General features: G+C 40.9%; 2 protein-coding genes across 3 annotated transcripts in view; one reads left to right on the forward strand and one right to left on the reverse strand.

Moving 5' to 3' along the window:
- mia2 (MIA SH3 domain ER export factor 2) overlaps nucleotides 1–10,197 on the reverse strand; it is a 31,197-nt gene extending 21,000 nt beyond the window's left edge. For both annotated transcript variants that reach the window (XM_072688962.1, XM_072688961.1), the window contains exons 1-6: nucleotides 9,990–10,197; nucleotides 8,717–8,850; nucleotides 7,616–7,708; nucleotides 5,735–6,845; nucleotides 1,893–2,180; nucleotides 1,280–1,383 (exon numbers count right to left, since the gene is read on the reverse strand). In XM_072688962.1, the coding sequence (XP_072545063.1) occupies nucleotides 1,280–1,383; nucleotides 1,893–2,180; nucleotides 5,735–6,845; nucleotides 7,616–7,708; nucleotides 8,717–8,850; nucleotides 9,990–10,098 (1,839 nt within the window). In that variant the 5' untranslated portion in view covers nucleotides 10,099–10,197. The remainder of the gene's footprint in view (nucleotides 1–1,279; nucleotides 1,384–1,892; nucleotides 2,181–5,734; nucleotides 6,846–7,615; nucleotides 7,709–8,716; nucleotides 8,851–9,989) is intronic.
- A 2,620-nt stretch (nucleotides 10,198–12,817) lies between these two features.
- On the forward strand, nucleotides 12,818–23,134 carry gemin2 (gem (nuclear organelle) associated protein 2). The gene is made up of 10 exons (XM_072688963.1): nucleotides 12,818–13,103; nucleotides 13,665–13,749; nucleotides 14,711–14,800; nucleotides 15,795–15,854; nucleotides 16,532–16,645; nucleotides 17,808–17,852; nucleotides 19,301–19,369; nucleotides 19,452–19,562; nucleotides 20,982–21,040; nucleotides 22,549–23,134. Exons 1-10 carry the CDS (start codon nucleotides 12,973–12,975, stop codon nucleotides 22,583–22,585), a joined length of 801 nt encoding a protein of 266 aa, XP_072545064.1. The 5' UTR covers nucleotides 12,818–12,972; the 3' UTR covers nucleotides 22,586–23,134.
- Nucleotides 23,135–23,958: the final 824 nt, after the last annotated feature.

Genomic DNA, 23,958 nt, shown 5'->3' on the forward strand with positions numbered 1-23,958 from the left:
ATCCAGACAGTAAACACAGCTAGCCGGTTAGCCTGTTAGCCTGTTAGCACATACATCTCTAATCTTCTCCAGCGCCAGGCTGTAGTAAATCCTCGCCGTCCCTCCAATATCGCTCGCCTCCGTCACAGCAGAATCGCCCTTAAACTCTTCTGCCATGTCTAAAACCTGTTAAATGTGTGAGATGTTGTTTTACAGGGTTTTAACGATATACTTCCATTTATTTATTTATCGCTCGCTCCATAGCGGCGAAGCGGAGCGCACACGGACTAGACCAACTGCTGTTCCGCGGGGGGGTCCTGCTGAGTACGGTGTGGGAGATCAGCGACACACAGCAACGTTAAGCACACAGTGTGCTTTAATTTCTTTTAATTTGTATTAATTACTTAATCAAAGTAAAATAACTACCACGACGTTCACAACAAGCCTTTTCTATGTTCACCGCGGAGACGAACACATTTACACCCCCCCTATAAATGGAATGGTTTACGCCGCCGGTCCCCAATTGCAGAACGCCACAATATCAGAGTTTCCCGTTTAAAGTGACAAGGCTGAAATATTAAAATATTAAAATAATAAATACCAGCTTTTACATCCTATTCTAGCTTACAAAATCGTCCGGTCGTCCTTTCCCTGGCGTGTCTGTGTTTAACTAAGGCTGTGCTTTCTTCTCTGTCACTGTTATATAGGTTATATACGTGGCAATAAACAACTCATAATAATCGACCCTAAAAGTTGTTGTTTAGTGACACTTTCAACTGTTTTACTCCTGAACCTTATTCATACTCACTTTCTGCTCTTCCTTCATGTCCATGAGCAATCCACACACCTAACTGACATGCTACAGCCGCAGCAGTGCCTCTCTGAGCAGTCTCTGCTGACATGTCAACTGCACAGCCACTGCACAGCAGGCCTTAAAGGAGCAGCACAGCCACTGCACAGCAGGCCTTAAAGGAGCAGCACAGCCACTGCACAGCCACTGCACAGCCACTGCACAGCCACTGCACAGCAGGCCTTAAAGGAGCAGCACAGCCACTGCACAGCAGGCCTTAAAGGAGCAGCACAGCCACTGCACAGCCACTGCACAGCCACTGCACAGCCACTGCACAGCCACTGCACAGCAGGCCTTAAAGGAGCAGCACAGCCACAGCACAGCCACAGCACAGCCACAGCACAGCCACAGCACAGCCACAGCACAGCCACTGCACAGCCACTGCACAGCAGGCCTTAAAGGAGCAGCACAGCCTCAGCTCTACCTGCAGGTATTCAGTTCTGCCCTTACCTCACAGATGACGTCTTTCAGGTGTGCACTCTTCTTGAGGACGTAGGTAAAGGTGTCGGAAGTGACTTCGCCCACAAAAGCTGCGTATCGGTACAGATCTCCTGCTGTCAAGACAACAAACACAGGTTATGATATTCATATATATATATATGCACATTTTTATTTATTTGTGTGCAGCTTTGATCAAATCACATCCTTACATCCTCTACAGAGAAACTTTTTAATATGTAATTATTGTTTATTTACTGAGTTTAAACCATGAAAAAATTTATATAACATGAAATTACATCAAATTTGCATAAAAGTCATGGTTTTCCATCATTGTGTTCATTAAAACAGTGTCTGCAACACGTCAGCTCCTGCGCTGGGAGGTGCTGGGTGAACTGGGAAACTCCAGTAGTACAGTAGTAGCTTGTAAATGTTACTTTAGTGTGAATTTAGGCTCCTTTAAGCACTTACGTTCCTATGAATCTGGATATGTGAAGGTCAAGAGGTCATGTTTTTAAAAGAAAATATAATATAATATAATTCTAATAGGAAAGTAATCCCAGGTCGAGAACTGAGTTTCAGAACAGTACAAAATAATAATAATAAAATATTAATAATCAGTTACCATGTGGTCGCTCTTTAGGCTCCACAAACTCCTCAGGTCCAGTATGTTCCTCTGAGTGAGAGTCCGTTTCTCCATCCAGCATCTGGACGGCTTCTGCTACAGGGTTCTCTTCAGCTACATGCTCTGACGGGTTTCGTTCCTCAGAGACAGAAACCAGGCTCTCCGAGTCCTCCGTACTGGAGCTGCTTTCAGTCCTATCATCCCTCTCAGGCTCTGGCCCAGAGTTTGGTGTTTCCTGATCATTCAGACTGACACAGCCTTCACCGACGCACTGGTCTGGACGGGGATCTGTGGTGAGAGATGTCGCACAGTTGAAGGAGGACAAATTCAAACCAGTAGAACTGAACTAGGACTAAGCGATGCGTCCTTCACTCAGCTTACATGAGATCAGCACAGGGTTTTTTAAGCCTAAGGGAGGTGATTTCTGAGAACTGGATACATGAATACGTTCAGCCTCTCAAAAGTGTGGGAACGTCAGGTTTGGAATTCTGTCTTTGATAGTTTGCTGTAACTTAACATCCAGCTCAAGACCAGCTGGTTTTTGATGGTCAAGATGGTTGAAAAGCTGGTCATCCAGGTCAAAACATACCCTAAACTGGTTCGCAATAGTGGTTGACCCGTTTGGTAAAGCTGGTTGACCAGTTTTGTGAAGCTGGTCGTGCTGGTCAACCATTCTGGTCTTGGTGGTGATGCTGAATACCCATCTTGGTTATGCTGGTTGACCAGCCTAGTCATGCTGGTTGATCAGTATGCTGGTCAACCACCTTGGTTGTGCTGGTCAAACAGCCTGGTCTTGATAGTGATGCTGATTACCCATCTTGGTTATGCTGGTTGACCAGCCTAGTTATGCTGGTTGACCAGCCTAGTTATGCTGGTTTACCAGCCTGGTCATGCTGGTCGATCAGTATTTTGGTCAACAACCTTGGTCATACTGGTTGACTAGCTTCGATTGACTAGCAATAGAATGCAAAGTGTCCCCAAACTTTTGATGGGCCTTATAAATGAATGAATCGACAAATGTTTATGATTAGTACCTGGGGCTTTATCTACACTGCCATCTGTTATCACAGGCATAAACGTCTTTCTTAGAGTGGATAAAAGGGCGTCTACTTTAGCATACGTCTCATCTTCCTCTTCGTGTCTGGCTCTCATGTTCAGGTGATGTTCCAGTGTTTGCTCAAAGTCAGTAAGCCTAGAAAGATCCTTGTGATCTTTCCCATGACCTGCGCCGACTTGTCCCAGGTTTTTGTCCAGCCATGATAAATTGTGTCCACCAAAGACCTCCAAAAGACCCTGTATGCTCTCCTCACTGAGATGAGCTTGCAGGTTGGGGTAGTCTTTATGATTTGATTTTGATAGTTGAGGATCTGGAGTGGGTTTAAGATCTGTATCATAGATTTGTTCCATTTTCCCCACGGATTCTCTTGATGTTTGGTGATCTTCATCTTGTCTTTGAAGGATACTTGAACTGTTGTGGTCCACAACATTCAGATTATCCCTATTATTAACTACGAAATTGTCGTTAGCATTCTCGCTGATATGTTGAATCGGTTCTCCTCCTTCGAACCCTGTCTGATGTTCATTATCTGAGAGAATACGACTTTCCTCAGCTGTGGCGACGTCTTCAGTGCTATCTAGACTAGCGTCAGAGGCAGTGTGATCTGTATGAGCATCTTCGGCTATGCTAACATGATTGTTCTGTTCTCTAACGAGTGTGCTAGCATCTTCGCTAGCATTGTGGATCGGTTCTCCTTGTTCAAACCCTTTCTGACTTTCATGTCTTGAGAGAATATCACTTTCAGCTGTATTAGCATCTTCAGCTATGCTAACATGATCGCTGTGACTAGCATTGTGAATCGTTTCTCCTTTGTGGTATTTACTTTCTGAGAGAATAGCACTTTCCTCAGCTGTGGTAATGTCTTCAGTGCTATCTAGACTAGCGTCATAGGTAGTATGATCTGAATTAGCATCTTCAGATATGCTAACAGGATCGTCATCTTCTCTATCGAGTGTGTTAGCATCCTCGCTAGCATTTTGAATGTCTTCTCTATGTTCAAAGCCTTTCTGATGTTTATTTTCTGAGAGAATATCACTTTCCTCAGCTGTGGTAATGTCTTCAGTGCTAGCTACACTAGCTTCAGAGGCAGTATGATCTGTATTAGCATCTTCAGATATGCTAACCGGATCGTCATCTTCTCTATCTAGTGTGTTAGCATCCTCGCTAGCATTCTGAATTTGTTCTTCTTGTTCATAGCTCTGACTTTCATCGTCTGAGAGACTTTCTTCAGATATGGTGAAGTCTAGAGTCCTATCTAGAGTAGTGTCGGCGGCAGTGTGATCTACATTAGCATCTTCAGCTATGCTAACAGGATCGTCATGTTTTCTGTCGAGTGTGTTAGCATCTTCGCTAGCATTTTGAATCAGTTCTCCTTGTTCAAACCCTTTCTTATGTTTGTTTTCTGAAAGAAAAGCACTTTCCTCAGCTGTGGCGACGCCTTTAGTGCTATCTAGACTAGCATCAGAGGCAGTATGATCTGCATTAGCACCTTCAGCTATGCTAACAGGATCGTCATGTTTTCTGTCGAGTGTGTTAGCATCTTCGCTAGCATTTTGAATCAGTTCTCCTTGTTCAAAGCCTTGATGTTTATTTTCTGAGAGAAAAGCACTTTCCTCAGCTGTGGCGACGTCTTCAGTGCTATCAATGCTACCTTCTCTATTAGCAGTGCTAGCATCACTGTGATGTTGACTGGCAGTGCTGTGTTTTGATGGGATTTTCCCTTGACTTTCTTTGACCTTGCTTTCTGGCTGGCCTAGCGTAGCATCTGCTGTTTTCTCAAGCGTACTGTATTCCTGTTTAGAGACATCAGGGACAATCCCATGCTTTCTGTCCTCTTGGGTTTCGCCTGGCTCTGAACTTTGCTGAGTAAAGTCTACGCTAAAGTCTACGCTGTCTTTTTCACGTACTGTCACTGATTCATCTCCACTGTCTTCATCTCTCTCTTGGTCTGTAACGTTTGCTGTATAGCTAGACAACCTGCTAAATTCATTTATTTTGGGATCAAGCTGGACTTGCTCATGTGTATTAGCGTCTATACTCGATGCTATGCTAGAGTCAGTGTCTGTCTTAGGTTGGGTGTCCTTTTGGGCACTGAAATAGCCCAAATAAGTGCTAAAAACACCTGCATTGGGATTCTCGTCACTGTCTTTATAACCTTTATGTGCATTTGCATCATTCTTCTGGCTTTCTGCTGCTTCAGATGTTGTGGAAGTGTCTACTTTCTGTTCGTCTGTTGTGCCCATTACTGTTTTGGCAGCGTCTTTCAGACCAGGTTCCTCAGCTAACATCTCAACAGCCTTGTCACTATTAAGCACGGATTGGGCGTTGAGACCTTGGTCAGTGGAGAAATCTGGTTGAGCAGTGTCTGAGCTTGGGTCAGTTACTTCACCAGCTATTTCCAGAGGTTCCTCATGGAGCAACCTCTTTTCGATTGGACTGTCTGTCTGTTCTGAAGTGCCAAAGTCAACAATACCAGCTGTCTTATCCGTGCTAATATCTGTCAAGACCTTTTCAACATAAATATCTTGCTCTTCCTCCATTTCTCCATCTGTCTGGCCTTGCTCTGCTGTGGTCTGACCTATTGAACTCTCTGGAGTCTGGATAACATCGTCAGCCAGCTTTGCTTCAGGTATTTCTGCCTCTTCATCTGAGAGAGAGACGAGGTTTTCATCAGGCAATGACGGCATTTCCCTGATCAAATGGCCTGTGGAGCTCGGCTTAATCTCATCAACAGCACTGTGTTCCTCAGCGTAATCAATCTGCTGCTCAACAAAGGCTTCCTTACCTGGCTCTGTCTGCTCTGGAGGCTTTTCCTCCTCACTTTGTACTTCTGTCTCAGCCGTGTCTGACTGAAATCGAGATTTTAGACCATTGAACACGGTTGAAAGGCGATCTACAGAAAACATAGACCCTGGCCCTGCTCCTGTATCTTGGCCTTCTGTGTCTCTGAGTGTGTTTTGAGTCAGTTTTGGGGCAGTATCTGCCTCTAAAGCACTGTCGCCTCCACCATCATCACTAACGTCACTATTATCTTGAGCATCTCCGTAAAGGTTGGTAAATCTGCTGTAGACGCTGCTGTACCATCCCGATTCCTCACTTTTAGTGTCTGCATCAGCTGGAGGATCCACATTGTCCTCTGGGAAACTTGAGGGTTCTTGTTGGTCACCTTGATTGGGCACATTTTCGTCTTCTTGTCCTGAATCCTCAGTGCTGTCCGAAGGTTGACTGGGTTCATCTTTGAGAACGGAGTCTTCATTTTTGTCTTCAGCTTCAGGTTCTCCCGGGTTGTCTCCACCTCCAAAACCTAAAACGTCCTTTATTCCCATTGGAAGCCAGGAACTGGACTGTGTTGTGGGTGAATTCTCCGTATTTTCTATTATATCCTCTGATAAATCATTGGTGTCACCATCTGAAGCCTTTTGCCCAAATCCAAAAACATTTGTCAGTTCATCTCCAATCCAGCTACGAGTTTCAGCTTGTTTTTCTTCTCCTAGTTGGTTTTCATCCATGTCCAAGGCCAGTTTTCTGCTCTTGAAAGATTCCTCAGCATGGGTTTCCTCTTGTGGTCCGTCGTGGCTTTCTTCTCCACCTCCAAACCAGCCGTTAACAGCAGAACCGATCCAGGAGGAGCCAGATGTTTCAGACGTTTCCGGATCTTGTTTGGAAGTAGCTTGGGTGTCCTCCTCACTTTTGATATTGTAATTAGTTTGAGATGATTTTGAGACTGGATCATCAGAATCACTGTTACCTAATTGTTCAGACTTGGCACTTTGATCTTCTTGGTTATCTTGACGGTCTTCATCATCTTGATTGTCTTGATCATCTTGGTCGTCGATTTCATTGGAATCGCTCTCAATTACAGAACCGAATTTGTCTATGCAGTAGAAGTCGTATTTCTGGAAAAAACAACACTTGCTTTAATACAGTGTTTGGATTGGACACACTATGGACAACATCTCAGCTTGTGGTTGTAAATTAGTTTTATCTCTGTGTTAAAAAAATAAATTAACTCAGGGGAGCCCTCGGGACCTTCCAGGTCTTCAGAGAAGGCAAATGACAATACAAAAAATTAAATGTCTGTAATTGTATTAATGTTTATTTATTAGAATCACCATATATCTTATAGAAATTATTGTAGTGCTGCTAAATTCTGATTGAAAAGAAAAAGGTTAAAATCATAAAAAACTTGCCAATACAAAACTGTCCAATCACATGTTTTCTCTCTCTGGTATCTATTGTAGATTAATTCAGTCAAGCGAGGTCTTCCATCACTCACTGATTTTATATGTAAAAACATCATTTTGCTCCTTCTACAGGTTCTAGATAGGCTGTGAGTGTCAGTTGCGGGAATCGGAGAACAGTGCTAGGAGCTCTGTGCAGAACCCTTTACAGTAAAACTGCTCCCCCGTCCCTGTAAGCTGAGATTTCTGCCACTGCTGGTAGACCAGTATGACCGTATGCTTTCACACACCTGCAGCTTCTACAAGCTTCTGCAGCTTCCTTCACATCTGCATCTGCAGGAGTCTGACGTTACTACAACCTTACACATGCAAGGTGAAGCATGTTTTTACCCGGGGAGCTGAAATCCTAATGTCTGTTACAAGCCTCAAATGTTTCACGTAGAACGCCCCCCCCCAAAAAAAAGTGAAAAGTGATGAAGTCTTACCTGAGTTTCCATCCTAATCTCCTGTTTCTCATCCACAAACACCTCCTCCACATTCACCGCGTCTCTCGGGAAATATCCAAACAGCTTATCTATCTGAAAAATAACAGATTGGTGGATTGATGTTATGTGTTTATATTATATATTATGTTGTATATCTGCATATTTAACAGATTCATTTCAAGTTGCTGTTTTCAATAAAAAAACACTTTTTTTTGTAAATTTTCACTTTTCTCTGTAGTGTCAATCAGAATTTCACGATGAAAGGACCAATAGAAATGTTCCAACTGAGCGGGAATGAAATCTTTTACACTGACTTCCGTTGAAAGTTAATTTTGAGATGTAAGATTCAAGAATTATTTAAGAAACACTTCAGAATGAGGTTATTTAAGATGATCTATGCTACCTATGTAATCTATGAAATAATATATCTAATTATTACTAAGTTTTATTATATGATTTTACACAAAACACACTCTTATCCTACAGTTACTGCATTACTGCACCATCACTCATCTCACACATGTTTACACTGCTGTGTTTACACTATATTTAATCTGTATAGAGCTGCAGACTGCTGAATAACACGGTAAAGCTCACTGTATAGAAAAGTGCTGGTCTAGTCTGTGTGTACTGTGTGTACTGCTGTTCTCTGTGTATTGTGTACTGTGTGTACTGCTGTTCTCTGTGTATTGTGTACTGTGTGTACTGCTGTTCTCTGTGTATTGTGTACTGTGTATATCGGCTAACAGCCGGAACAAATTCCTTGTGTATGTGAACATACTTGACCAATAAATCTGATTCTGATTCTGATTCACAAATGAAGAACAGCTTACTTGTTGATAAGTGTATAAATAACACCAACATCAGCCATCATGATAACTGACCTACTTAACCTACATAAGAATGATGAAGGCCAATTACAACAGCTGTTGGTGAAGCAACGCCAAAATGGACCAAACTAGCCTTCATGATGACGGACACTAGCTGGAATAAGCCTTTATGAGTGTTTATGTAGGCTTATCAACACTGTCCTACTGCACTGTGCTCAGCACTTCTAATTGCACTCATTGAGGGAATAAACAGTGGAGGGTGAGAACGTACACTCCCGGCCCAGAGGTCACTTCTCCTGCCCGACAGTTTGTGGTAAACAACGATCATGTCGCCTTTTTTGAAGTTCAGGAACCTGCAGTCCTGAGCCTGGTGGTCTTTTAGGGCCCGAACTCGACTCATCATGCCTTAAAGAGAAACACACACACACACACACACACACACACACACAATAAAACACACAATATTAGTTATGTGAGAAGTGTTGCCTGGTTAAAGTGGTTCCTCCAATGCAAGGAAAACGGCTTCATAGCACTAAAACAGGTTCCACCAAGAGTCGACCCTTTCTCAGTTCTATCTAGAACCCTTTTTTGCTCAGACTGTAAAACTACAAGGTAATGAGGAGAACACTGCTAGTCCTGATCTAATCTGATTTCAGGAGGACAGCGAGGGGTTTCAGCAGGCCTCTAAAATCCAGTGCCCTGAACAGCTGAGAACAGCGGCTCTTCTTAAGCCATGAACAGAACGTTCTCTCTGAGGAACCCAACAGTGAGTGATCATGATCAATCAGAACCGTGGGGGGTGTGGGGGGGGTGGGGGGGGGATCAGCATTGTCACATTTCTGCTTCAGTTTGGAGAAAGACTGTTTTTATGAGGGTTCTTCAGTACACGCAGAACCATGAGAACTCAGAGAACCACTGAAATAAATAAATGTGTCTTTGGTTAAAAAGGTTCTCTAAATACGAGGATATGCTAAAAGTGTGTGTGTGATGTAGTGAAAATCTATAATAAATATAAATAAATAAATAAATTATACATAAATATACCAATAAATAAATAGATGATAAATAAAAAAGCTAATTAAAAATGTGCAAATAAATTCGTAAATAAATAATGAATAAATATACAAATAAATACACATACAAATTAATAAGTAAATAAATTGTTATGGAGTGAACGGCCCAATAACTTTAGTTTTTGATCAATATAATTAGCAATATAGTTCATTAAAAGCTATTTGAACAAAAAGCCCTAAAATGTTGATTATTTTAAGAATAAGTCGCCTTTTATTACATTTGAAGTATGCAGCTTTATTATGGTCATAAATTAGTGCATTTAATCATGAAAATGATAATAAAACATTTTAATAAAGTCAGAAAATCTACTGCACTGATTTTTACACACTTAATCAGAACAGTGACTACTACTACTACTACTAATAATAATAATAATAAATAATTATTGATCAGTTATTGGGCCTTCAGTGTTCTCACACCAAATCATTACATCTGTGTGTCGAAATCCAGACGGGTTAAACAGGTCTTACGTTCACAGGCAGGATCTCCACATGTTTTATAATCAGACATCAATCCCAGACTGCAGGACGCCAGGCTGAAGAGCACCTGAAGCGAGATGAAGAAGTGTGCGGAGGCCATGGCTGGACAGGCCGGATTAGTCCTCCAGGTGAGTCTGTTCCCCTATAAACTCACAGCCCAGCAGGAGAGAGAGAGCGAGAGACCTGCATGGCGACAGCAAGGAAGGCTGATCACTGTGTGACGAGGAGAGATTGGATTAGAGGTCAGTGAGTGAGAGTCAATCATTAACACTGTCTGAGTTACACGTCTCCTCAGAGCAGCACTGTCCAAACCCACCGCTGAGAGGGGGATGGAGGGGGCTCTCTGCCTTGGGAAGGAGTTAGAACAGGCTGGATTAGAGAATAGGCACTGAAGGTGAGGGGCCGCACACGGTGGGACCATAAACAGCCATCTGAATGCAGTCAGGCTGAGGTTGCTTGATTTTATTTTCTATAACAATAACATAACATAACATAAAAATATAACATAACATAATAATATAACATAACATAACATAACAATAATATAATATAATATAATATAATAAAACATATAATAATATAATATAACATAACATAACATAATAATGTAATATAATATAATATAATATAATATAATATAACATAATAATAATATAATATAACATAACATAACATAACAATAATAATATAATATAATATAATAAAACATATAATAATATAACATAACATAACATAATAATAATATAATATAACAATAATAATATAATATAATATAACATATAATAATATAATATAACATATAATAATATAATATAACATAATAATAATATAATATAATATATGATAATATATGATAATATAATATAATATAATAATAGCTTTTTTCATTCTCACATTTGCTTATAAAATCAATAACACAGGTTATCAGAACAAAGCGAGGCAGAGATCAAGGCGGGTATCAGGATACGATACAGAGCGGCTGCCATTCAGCATAAACGCCTCTACTGACTAAAGGTCACACAGACACTTAAAGGGAAATGTCACCAAATTATAAAAATTCTGCATAATTAAATGATTACAATCTAAACACAGTCATTAGAGTGGAGTTGGTTGGGATTGTTGTGAAACGCTGGGTTCTAGATAAGCTCCCCCAGTCAGAGCTGTGGTTCTACAGTGGAGGAGAAGGGAAGCAGACGTCTGAAGCTCTAATAAAAGCTCCTCACAGAAAGTTCTTCACCTAATGGTGATGAAGACGCTGCCTGATGCCTGAGACACGGTTCTACCAGAGTTCTGAGAAGAGTTCGGCTCTAGAACCTGCTTTTAGAACCAGATCATTAAAATGGTGGAGGGATACATGCTGCAGGGTGTAGTGCGGCTACAGAAAGTAGTCCCTATAGGTGGTCTGGGTGGATGCAAATGTGTGGACATCACAAAATCAGTGGCTGTTCAGCGGCCTTTAGCCCACAGTGCATGGGAGAGTGAGGCGATATGAGCGTGAGCTATTATCATATAATATTAATATCTGTACTCGTGAGCATGTACTCCACTGTGCCCCGCTATCACCACGTTCCGGGCTGCAGTGATTTACACTCTGCCCTGGTTTTGCTGAGTGATCACTGAGCTAAAGTCCCAGTCTGAAGTCCTGTGGGCGGAGCAGAGCCAGGAGCGTGCTACCGGTCAACAAACAGCCCAGGCCCTCTTTTAACTGGACAGTATAAACACACACACAGTGGACAGAACTGTACAACATGCAGACCATCAGCAGCGGGCAGCCCTCACTGAGTGCTGTCACAGTTCCACAGCTACAGTGAGAGGCCCTGTGGGAGAAATTAGCCTCATGCACTCTGTTAGGCTCTCCTACAGAGGATCTGACCCTTAGCGCCCTCCAGTGGAGCAAATGCTCCCTGTGCTTTAGGCCTGCAGCTGGAGGATACACTTACATGTGCAAATAATTAAAACAAATAAAATCATTTAAATAAAAAAAGAATTGAAACAACTTTAAAAATATGTACATATACAATATTTATTATTGTTAATAGCTATATTAATAACAGCAATGATAATCGTAGTAGAAGTAGTAGTTATAGTAGTAATAGTAATACAAATAATAATAATAATAATAATAATGATAATAATAATAATGATAATAATTCAATGTAACTTTATTGTCATTATACTAATGCAGGGCTGTTCAGTAGAATTAAACACTGTTAGGCTAAATCTAAATACATGAGACAAAACACAAGAGACAATAAAGACAAAAGACAATAAAGACAAATATGTGCATGTAAATGAGAAATGTGTGCATGAGGGCTGAATAATCATTGTGCAAACTACTATACTACTAATAATATTAATATCTATCTTCTTCTTCTTATTATTATTATTTATGCAGGTGGTGGGAGACAGGAGGATGACAGCCAAGCTGGAGAACAGCTCCCACCCCATGCATGAGACTCGGGCAGTTTTGGCAGCCCCTTCAGAGACAGTGTGTATATATATATATATATATATATATATATATATATATATATATATATATATATATATATATATATAAATATCTACATATATATATATATATATGTATATATATATATGTGTGTGTGTGTGTGTGTGTGTGTGTGTATCTACACTGTGAATTCCCCCACTGTGGAACTAATAAAGGATTACATATTATTATTATTATTATTATTATTATTATTATATTAACACTGCTACTACTAATAATAATAATCAGTAACCTGCCAATCTGAGCAATATCTAGTCAGACCAGCAGGTGGCGACAGTGGCGGTCTCGGGTCTCTACTGGAAGGGCAGAAGAACAGCGCCATGGAAACAGTCGCGGCTATTCTCCGTCATCCTGCGCTGTGTTTATAAACGGAGGCGCGCGCTCCACCTCAAATTATTAAATATTAATAACAGTTTAATATCCGCATCACTGCGCTTTACATGATTCCCAGAAGAGCCCAACATGAAGTCGGACGTGGAGGAGCTGATGCCGAGGCTTTTGCCGGTTGAGCCGCGCGGTGGTGATGATGATGATGATGGTTACACTTTAAAGGAGCCGCCGAGGAACCCGCAGGAGTACCTGAGACACGTGCAGTATGAGCTCTAACACACACACACACACACACACACACACACACACACACACACACTAGGTTCTGTAATCACTGCTGAATCCCCTGCTCCCTACATAGTGTGCACTATCTAGGGAACAGGGCGTAGGGTAAGGGCTTCAGGGGGTTAGAACAGCACCCAGTGGTCAGAATGCCGGCCAATCAGCAGCCAGTAAGCCCAGGTGAATGAGCAGGACACTGTATGTAGTGCTGCTCTGAGACAGATGTGGGTATCTCTGGCAGTGGAGGCTCAGCGGTTGGAGTGCCGGGCTGTTGATGACAGGGTTGTGGGTTCGAGACCCGGGCTCGGCAGCCTGCTGCTGTTAGTAACAATCATAAATAGTCTGATAACAGATTATACAAATCACAGCTATACTGTATCTGCTCAGAAAATCTATTAAAATAGTTCAGGTCGATATTTAATGATATCCAAAACGAGGGGTTTTCATGTTATCAGGTGGTTTTCCAGTATTTGTCATTTTCACGAGAATTACCCTTTAATTCTGCAGTGTTTCTGTGATGAATCTCTGTGTGCCTCTTGTAGACGGGAAGCGTCCCTCTGCCCGGACGTCGTTGTTGCTCAGATTGATCCAAAGAAGCTGAAGAAGAACCAGTCAGTGAGCGTCTCTGTGAGTACTCACTAAATACTATAATAATAATGAAAATAATGAGTACTCTGAATACTCCCTGAATACTCTCTGTATACTGTCTGAATACCGTCTGAATACTCTATAAATACTCTCTGAATACTCCCTGAATACTCTCTGTATACCGTCTGAATACTCTATAAATACTCTCTGAATACTCCCTGAATACTCTCTGTATACCGTCTGAATACTCTCTGAGTACTCTCTGAATACTCTCTGTATACTCTCTGTATACTCTCTGAGTACTCTCTGTATACTGTCTGTATACTGTCTGAATACCGTCTGAATACTCTGTAAATACTCTCTGTATACTCCCTGAATACTCTCTGTATACCGTCTGAATACTCTCTGTATACCGTCTGAATACTCTCTGTATACTCTCTGAGTACTCTCTGAATACTCTCTGTATACTGTCTGAATACCGTCTGAATACTCTATAAATACTCTCTGAGTACTCTCTGAGTACTCTCTGAGTACTCTCTGTATACTCTCTGTATACTCTCTGTGTACTCTCTGTATACTCTCTGAATACTCTCTGTATACTCTCTGTATACCGTCTGAATACTCTCTGAATACTCTCTGAATACTCTCTGAATACTCTCTGTATACTGTCTGAATACCATCTGAATACTCTGTAAATACTCTCTGAGTACTCTCTGAGTACTCTCTGTATACTCTCTGTATACTCTCTGTGTACTCTCTGAATACTCTCTGAATACTCTCTGAATACTCTCTGTATACCGTCTGAATACTCTCTGAATACTCTCTGAATACTCTCTGAATACTCTCTGAATACTCTCTGTATACCGTCTGAATACTCTCTGAATACTCTCTGAATACTCTCTGAATACTCTCTCTATACTGTCTGAGTACTCTCTGAGTACTCTCTGAATACTCTCTAAATGGGGTGTGTGGAATCTAATGAGGAGTGTTTGTTTATCAGCTCACCGGCTGCCGGGCCGCTCCGCAGGGCTTCTCTCCCAGTCTGAGGTGGCAGCAGCAGCAAGTCGGCAGCTTCTCTGAAGTCAGACAGGTAGACAGACGTAGACACTGCTTACATGAATACATCCAGCTTCTATAAGCTGCACCCATTGCTGACACAGCTTGTCTAGTCCCTGTACAGAAGTACTGCCAATAGAATAGGACTCTCTGGAGCAGATCAACATCATGACCCTATTGGCTCCATGCTGCCTAATGCCAGGCGTGGGCTAGAGGGGTATAATAAAGCCCCCCAGCATTGAGGAGCTGTGGAGCAGTGGAAGAACTGTGTTCTCTGAAATGATGGTGGAGGAGCTCCATCCAGTAATTTTGGGATGAGTTAGGAATGATGAGGTGGGGTGCTGATCATCATCCAACATCCTGACCTCACTAACACTCTTGTTGCTGAATGCAATCAAATCCTCACAGCAATGCTCTCCTCCAAAATCTAGTAGAAAGTCTTCTCTGGACAGTAGAGACAGTCACTCCAACAGAGGCAGGAGAAACTCTTTTTAATATCCTTTGATTTCAGAAGAAGCAGTGAATGATCAGGTGTCCCAATACTTTTGACAAAATAGTGAAGGTCACAGCCTCTACAAGGATAAACCTCTGTACATTTTTAACATGTTGTTTTTCTGTTTATTTGCTTAATTCACAAGATTGGGAGCAAACATTAAATATAAGTGTGCAAAAGTATTAGGACATCAACTACGCTTTTTTATTTTTTGTCCAAGCTGTTAAATTCAGTCATTCAGAAATACGCAGAATGATATTTTTTTTCTGTTGAGAAATTTAGGCACCCAGACTTTTGCATAAGGTTAGAAATACAGTATGTTTTCCCGTCCTGTTGGAAAGGCAAACCCCAGTGTTTAACAGTCTCTGTAGAATGCTGTGATATTTCATAGTTTTGATGTCTCCACTGTTTCACTGTAAAATGGGGAAAATCATGAAAACAATAAGGAAACCCTGTTATGAGTAGATGTGTCCACAATTTTGACCGGGTGTGTAATAGCTGCTGTATGTCTGTTTTTCTCTGCTTTCTGTTTCAGAGCGTTACCAAACACCGGCAGCACTGGAAAGCTCAGTTTCTGGATGACAATGTTGTGATGGTGAGGAGTAGATCAGCTGCACTGATCCAACCATCTGTAATCAAGAGACCATAAATGGAGAAAAGTATTGGGACACCTGCACATTCCACCTACAGGAGCTTTTATACCATCACATTCTAAACCCATAGGCATTATTAATATGGAGCCAGTCCCCCATTTGCTCTAAGCTCTACCAGCAGCAGCAGCAGGTCTGGAGCTCTGCTGCAGTTACTGAGTCAGTTGGAGGCTTTTCTGCACTCTGCTCTGAGCTCAGCACTCGGCCCTGACCCCGCTCTGTACCTTTACGTGGTCTGACAGACACTCGGTGGCTGAGCTGCTCTCTGTGAGCTGTTCCTCCTAAACTCTTCCACTGTTCAATAATAACACCACTCACAGCTGATGGAGGAAGATCTAGGAGGGAGGAAATTTCACCAGCTGACTTGTTGTTGTTGGTGCAGCGGTGTCTCCTATTACATACAGAACCACGCTGGAGTTCAGTGAGCTCTTCAGAACCTCCCGTTCTTTCACTGATGTGTGGAAGAAAGACAGACTGCAGCACTATGGTGTTGATATTAGTGAATCTGGAGCTTCACATTCCCTCACTGGCTTTAGCTCTAAACCTGATCTGTTCTGTACTGGAGTTCACTCAGCAGTACAGCCTTACACTGTGTTTCCTCATACCTCCTCTCTAACTGCAGCCCAAACTGGACGATGAGGACGGGTGGAAGAGGTTCTGTCTTGGTGAAATCGTCTATCTGGACGTTACTCCCAGTGAAGGAGACACCATGAGTCCAGGGCTGGATTATGTAAAGGTATGAATAAACTCCTTCACTTTTCTTACTGCAAAGGTTTTAGTCCTCTGTGTGAATGTGACAGAGCTGCTGATCTGCTCAGTAAATCACTGATATCAGAATAAACACTAATAATAACACTCCTACAGAAAGTGGTGGTGGTTCTCCATCACTGTGTTCATCATTAGAACATCTCCAAAGTTCTCCTCTCTCATGGAGTCTAGTGTTAATTAGAGTTCTCCTCAGATCAACACCTGGTTTGGAGGTAAATCAGGGCTTAATGATGGTAAATCAGGTGAGCTGCTGCTGCTGCTGCTGCTGCTGCTGATGATGATGATGGAGTTGAACACATCCTCCACGCTGTGCTGGCTGGACTGGACTGGGGTTTCCAGGAGAACCCTGGAGGAACCGAGCTCTGTTCTTCAGACTAGCTCACCGACAAGATCTCACTACTTTCTTTCTTCAGAATGAGAAGCTCTTGTTTCTCCTTTTTACTGGATTCATGTTCAGCTGCTGCATCTGTTCTGATGAGATCTGGAGCTTCTACAGTAGAACTGTTCTGGACAGTACAGTGTATATCTCCTTTAAAAAGGTAAAGGTACTGTACTATGTACAGTGAAATGTGGGACACTGAGCACACACACGCCCAGTCAACTCCAGTGCTCAGGGAGCAGTTGGGGGCTAGGTGCCTTGCTCAAGGGCACTTCAGCCGTGGATTGAGGGAGGAGACAGCCTTCACTCTGTCCACCCCTAATTCTTACCTGCTGCAATAAAGCCTACTTCTCTAACCATTAGGCCACGGCTGCTTATGACAAATAACATTATTTCTGAAATAATGTGAATCTGGAAGCTGTCCTTTATACTGTATCAGAATTTCATGATGAATGGACCAATAGAAATACTCCAAGATGTGGTGGAGCTTCTTCATGTGTCTTGGAGGAAGACAGTGCTAGCCCTCACTCTCCCAGCAATGGTAGCATTGTGTGATGGGAGGGGGTCTAAATAGGGGACTGGGAATGGCTAAACTGGGGGAAAACTGGTCTGGAAATCGTAATTTTAATTTAATAAATGTAAATTTTAATAGATTTTAACAGATCACATCTATTTATTGCACATTTATTGCTCTGGATTCGCAAACCCTGTTTCTCTCCACTAATCTTCCTCTCTTGCTGTGTTTGGGCAGGTGGGCTTCCCTCCGTTTCTCAGCATCGTCAGCAAACTCAGTCAGGTAACTGTTTAACCTCTTAGTACTCCAAGGCTTATTACACAGTAAGGTGTATTACTCAGTAACTACCGGGATGTCTGTACACACCGGTGGGGCTCTTCTCTGCTAATAGACGTTTGTAATAACACTTTCGGGCCGAATGTTTAGGGGTTAGGGTCAGTTTGAATCTTCAGGGTCATCAATCACCAGCCACGAGCCACCAGCCACTAGACAACAAATCAGAGTTTAATAGCACACTGTGAACAATCCCAGTTCCAGATGAGTTTTGTGAGAGTTAATGTGCATCAGGACATGAGTGTAAAATATCTCAGTCTAAAAATAACAACATATAACAAATCAGGGGCTTATTAGAAGGCCCATATCATGGTAACTTCACTAAAGTAAAGTTTACAATAAAATCTCACCACTGTTAATGTTTATAGCACATGGGTCTGTTTCTGTACCCAGATCTTCATTAGCTGGTAGATGGATGAGGTTTAGGAGACGGTGGGACGTCCTTTAGTCTAAAAACCCAAACAGAACCAGAACCACAGAGCTGAGGAACGCTGGAGGAACCGACACTGACGTACAACAGAACTGCACAACAACACTGGACGTTATGCAAATGTAGCTCCAGGTTTAGCTGTAATGTGTAAATAAGGTGTATCCATGCTGTTTTACTGGTTGTTTTTTAGGTAGTTTGCAGATTTTAGGAAGATTTTAATGCAAATAAATCTAAAGATGAGATGAGATGAGCGTCCAAGGCCAGTGATTGTTAGCAACGTTAGCCTAGCATCTTCCCTTGTAAACTAAAGCAGCACACGTCAGATACCGAACTTTTCTTGGCTGATCGACTGAATCTGGACTCAGAGCAGTGCTGGAAGATATGACCTCAATACGATTAATGATCGACGATATCAGCTGCTGGAGTTGCTCAGTTGGCTCTGGGTTTGAGATCTCCTCCATGTTAAACATGGAGTGCACTGGAGGCCATCTACCCCTAGAGAGCAAGGCCAGTTGTGCTGTTTTGGGCTGTTGATGGATAGCAGCACGACTGGGATCTGAACTAGCGACCTTATTCCGCCCTCTCCATCGCAGACTAGATGGGGCAAAGTCATGTGACCACACACTCGGCACTAATTTATCCTCAAACGGCTCCTTTAAAGAGGTTGGTGGTTGGTGTGGCGCAACAGATAACACCACTACCTGCCACTGAGCTACCACACCATGTGGGAGACCAGGGTTCGATTCCCCGTCTGGGTGACTATGCTGCTCTACACCAATAAGAGTCCTTGGGCTCCTAACACTACATTGACCCGCCTCTGTAATACGAGTAACCTTGTAAGTTGCTCTGGATAAGAGCGTCAGCTAAATGCCATAAATGTAAATGTGAATAAGGTAAAAATGATGCATCAATAAACCAGGTGAAATTGGTGATTGGATAACCCTGTTCCACTCTCTCTGCTGTGTAGTCCACCGTCTCTGCGGTGCTGGAGTGCTTGATCAACTGGTTTGAGGAGAGAGACTTTGTTCCACAGCTGGTGAGTTCAGTTAAACTCTTTATCAGAACAGAAAGCAGAACATTTCCGAGGGTCCGGGACTTAGGTGCTCGTATCTCCACAGGGTAGGTGGCTGTATGCATTGCTGGCGTGCCTTGAGAAGCCTCTCCTGCCTGAGGCACATTCACTGATCAGACAGCTGGCGAGGCGGTGCTCTGCAGTACGAGCGAACCTGGTAAACACTGCCTGCCTCACTCACTCTCACTCTGATAACTGTGCTTAGAGCTGTTCCCATCAATTATCAATCAGTAGTTCTGGAATTACTCATTTTTTCATGATAGGTGAGATAAATGAGTATGTTATGCAAAAGTTTGGGCACCTTTGCCTCTTTTGTTTTATTGAGAAATAGTAAACCCAGTCTCTGTACTCTCGCTGATCGCTGACTTTGTTGATTTGGGTTTATTCTAATGTTATATAGAGTTAATTACAGGTAGATACTCTCACTGACCACTGACTTTATGTTTATTTGGGTTTATTCTAATGTTATATAGAGTTAATTACAGGTAGACACTCTCGCTGATCGCTGACTTTGTTTATTTGGGTTTATTCTAATGTTATATAGAGTTAATTACAGGTTGATGCTCTCACTGACCACTGACTATGTTTATTTGGGTTTATTCTAATGTTATATAGAGTTAATTACAGGTAGACACTCTCGCTGACCACTGACTTTATGTTTATTTGGGTTTATTCTAATGTTATATAGAGTTAATTACAGGTAGACGCTCTCACTGACCACTGACTTTATGTTTATTTGGGTTTATTCTAATGTTATATAGAGTTAATTACAGGTAGACGCTCTCACTGACCACTGACTTTATGTTTATTTGGGTTTATTCTAATGTTTTATAGAGTTTATTACAGAGCTTACAGTGTGGACTGTTAATAAGAAATGGCAGTTCAGGGGAGCTGTGGAGGTTAGGCAGAACATTCAGAGAGAACTGCCCATATGCTGGTAAGACAGGCAAATCTAAACCCCATATATGTGCCAAGATCCTGCAGGAAGGTTGACTGAGTCGATAAGGTGGAGCACTGTTCTACTGTGCAGCATTGCTTGCACAAACACAATCCTCATGGAATTGGAGTCATAAGAAAGACACCTTGCCTGCCACCTCGTCACGAAACAGTGCTGTGGACGGATGAAGACAAACTAGAACCCTTTGAGCACAATCAGCAAAGATACATTTGGAGAAATAAAGAAACTGCACCTCATGAAAAGATCTCCTGGAGCATGGAGATGGATCTGTCAGATCACTTTGGGGTGTTTTGGATGTCATTTGGCCAAGCATGCCCCAGCATTTGCATAAGACTGTATCCATTAAATGTGTGTAAATGGGGGTTTATACCAGGCTCTGCTTCTCAGTGTAAATATGAGCAGGACAATTTGAGACATGCATTAGCACTGTGTAACTAATCACTGCTAATTTATTGAGATGAATGTTTTATAGAAATGTATTTTTGAATTTTAGTTTAATCAAGTAGTCATGACTGCTACACTTCAGTGTATTTTTACTCCCCGTTTCCATTTAAACCTCATCTACTGCAACTACAACCTTAATGTCCAGTCTGCATTCCTGTTTTTTCTGTTTTCCAGGAGAGCAAAGATGATGAGAGACTGTCGGCACTTAACCTGATGATCTGTATAGTTGCAAGGTAACAGAAACGATGATTGATGATTTGAATTAAACAGTACGGTGCGAACATCTGAAACCATCTGGGCAAATGAAACACCTGTAAAGCTTCATAATCGGGGCAGTGAGAGTTATAGTGCTGACAGTACATTAGACATCAAACTGTCTATTATGATGAATGTGTGTTAGCTTTACCACTCCTGGAAGAAGTGACCAGTATTCCCAGTTTCCCATCCAGCACCTAGTTTATCTAACCAGTCCTTCATTACAGTAGATCAATAGAGTAAATGAGCTGCTGGTGGAACTGAACCCATTCATACAGTGTCTGGAGTTCACTGAGAAGACCAGCACCCAGACCTGTGATCTCCTAACTAATGTTATATAGAGTTAATTACAGGTAGACACTCTCACTGACCACTGACTTTACGTTTACTGGGGTTTATTCTAATGTTATATAGAGTTAATTACAGGTAGACACTCTCACTGACCACTGACTTTATGTTTATTTGGGTTTATTCTAATGTTATATAGAGTTAATTACAGGTAGACACTCTCACTGACCACTGACTTTATGTTTATTTGGGTTTATTCTAATGTTATATAGAGTTAATTACAGGTAGACCCTCACTGACCACTGACTTTATGTTTATTTGGGTTTATTCTAATGTTATATAGAGTTAATTACAGGTAGACACTCTCACTGACCACTGACTTTATGTTTATTAAGGTTTATTCTAATGTTATATAGAGTTAATTACAGGTAGACACTCTCACTGACCACTGACTTTATGTTTATTTGGGTTTATTCTAATGTTATATAGAGTTAATTACAGGTAGATGCTCTCACTGACCGCTGACTTTATGTTTATTTGGGTTTATTCTAATGTTATATAGAGTTAATTACAGGTAGACGCTCTCACTGACCGCTGACTTTATGTTTATTTAGGTTTATTCTAATGTTATATAGAGTTAATTACAGGTAGATGCTCTCACTGACCGCTGACTTTCTGTTTATTTGGGTTTATTCTAATGTTATATAGAGTTAATTACAGGTAGATGCTCTCACTGACCGCTGACTTTATGTTTATTTAGGTTTATTCTAATGTTATATAGAGTTAATTACAGGTAGATGCTCTCACTGACCGCTGACTTTCTGTTTATTTGGGTTTATTCTAATGTTATATAGAGTTAATTACAGGTAGATGCTCTCACTGACCGCTGACTTTATGTTTATGTGGGTTTATTCTAATGTTATATAGAGTTAATTACAGGTAGACACTCTCACTGACCGCTGACTTTATGTTTATGTGGGTTTATTCTAATGTTATATAGAGTTAATTACAGGTAGACGCTCTCACTGACCACTGACTTTATGTTTATTTGGGTTTATTCTAATGTTATATAGAGTTAATTACAGGTAGACACTCTCATTGACCACTGACTATGTTTATTTGGGTTTATTCTAATGTTATATAGAGTTAATTACAGGTAGACACACTCACTGTTCTTTTTTCCCTCTTTTTTTTGAAGGTATTTCGAGCAAAATGATTTGGCTGACAAAGAGTGAAGAAGATGAAGACGGGAGATTGTTGAGATGTTGGAGAGGAAGACGAGAGCTTTTGTGAATGTTTTCTGAGCCCTGTGATCTCGATCTGGATGCAGATTTGAGGCGTTTAGGATCATCTTCTGACATTAAAGGAGCAGTCTGGTGGAAAGTCAGAGTGTCATGATTGATTGATTGGTATCACAAAGCTGTTTGTTTCTTTGACTGCTTTAATAACCTTTGGTTATTAAAGTTTGATGGTTTTATAGCTTCAGACAAGTTCCTTAGGGACAATGTCTCGCGCAATCTAATCAGAAACTTTCCAATACATCTAATGGTTTTGATTGATTGAAGATTGAGTCTGGATTCAGACGTGACATGTTTGGTATCTAGGCTAATATTTGGTATCTAGGCTAATTACAACTAGCATTGACTTGTTCCTCTAAGAAAACCTTTCATGGCAGTTTGTTTCCCCAAAGAAATGCTGACATACCGCCAACAGACAGACGACCAGTGTGAATTTACGCTGTTACAGTTCAGCTGTACTGAAATAAACTCTTAGCTTACAGCTTATGTTCATGTTTAAATATTGTGTTTCTCATGTTAAAGGAAGAATTGTAGGATTCGTAAAAAGGGCTCAAGTGTACCTCAATGTTCTGGGCCTCACTAAGAAGTCAAACAGGACTTTTAATTTGCCTTTCTAGCAATCATAAAAAGTTTTCTTGACCGAATCCTTCTCATTGTAGGTTGTTGTGGTCACTCTGATTCCTATGGACAATAAGATGGTCAGTAAAGTGGTCTGGATTAATGTTATGGGCTAGCTGTAGTATATGAGTTACATTAGTTATAGCTGGCCGTTCCTCGTTCAGTGGACAAAAGAGAAAACATCCATTTAATATATTTTAATAATATTTATATTTTGCTTTATTATATTTATATTTAGCTTTATTTACAAAACATTGCTTTACAAATTATGTACTTCCTTATCATTGGTACACAACTTTTTTTGAAAATCATAGTATTGAATAAGAAGCTCTTTTTAAATATTTTTTTTAAAGAATCTTTTTTTTTTTATTTGTACCTTATAAAACACCTAATTATAATGCTAAAAATTATGATGAACATTTCTAGACAAAAAATGCTTTAAATTTATATTAATACTATATTTACATATATACACACATATATTTTTTTAAATAGAAAAATAAAATTCTAATTCAATAAAATTTAAGCTATAATAAGAAAACACTGTTAAAGCAGGCGTAACAAAATTTTAACAAAATTTACTGTTTCAGCAAAAAGTGTAAATCAGTTGTCTTATTATGGCTCAAATTGTATTTAATTAGATGATCTTGTTTATTATGAATCATAATGATAATAATGATCACTGTGTTCAT

The sequence above is a fragment of the Salminus brasiliensis genome, chromosome 10, assembly GCF_030463535.1.
Source record: "Salminus brasiliensis chromosome 10, fSalBra1.hap2, whole genome shotgun sequence".
NCBI lineage: Eukaryota > Metazoa > Chordata > Actinopteri > Characiformes > Bryconidae > Salminus > Salminus brasiliensis.

Bases quoted from the DNA above. Each gene is read 5' to 3' on its own strand.
- gemin2 (XM_072688963.1), top strand. From the start codon at position 12,973: ATGAAGTCGGACGTGGAGGAGCTGATGCCGAGGCTTTTGCCGGTTGAG. The intron at 14,801-15,794 runs GTAGACAGACGT...TTTCTGTTTCAG, and splicing joins GCTTCTCTGAAGTCAGACAG to AGCGTTACCAAACACCGGCA. The intron at 19,370-19,451 runs GTGAGTTCAGTT...GTATCTCCACAG, and splicing joins GAGACTTTGTTCCACAGCTG to GGTAGGTGGCTGTATGCATT.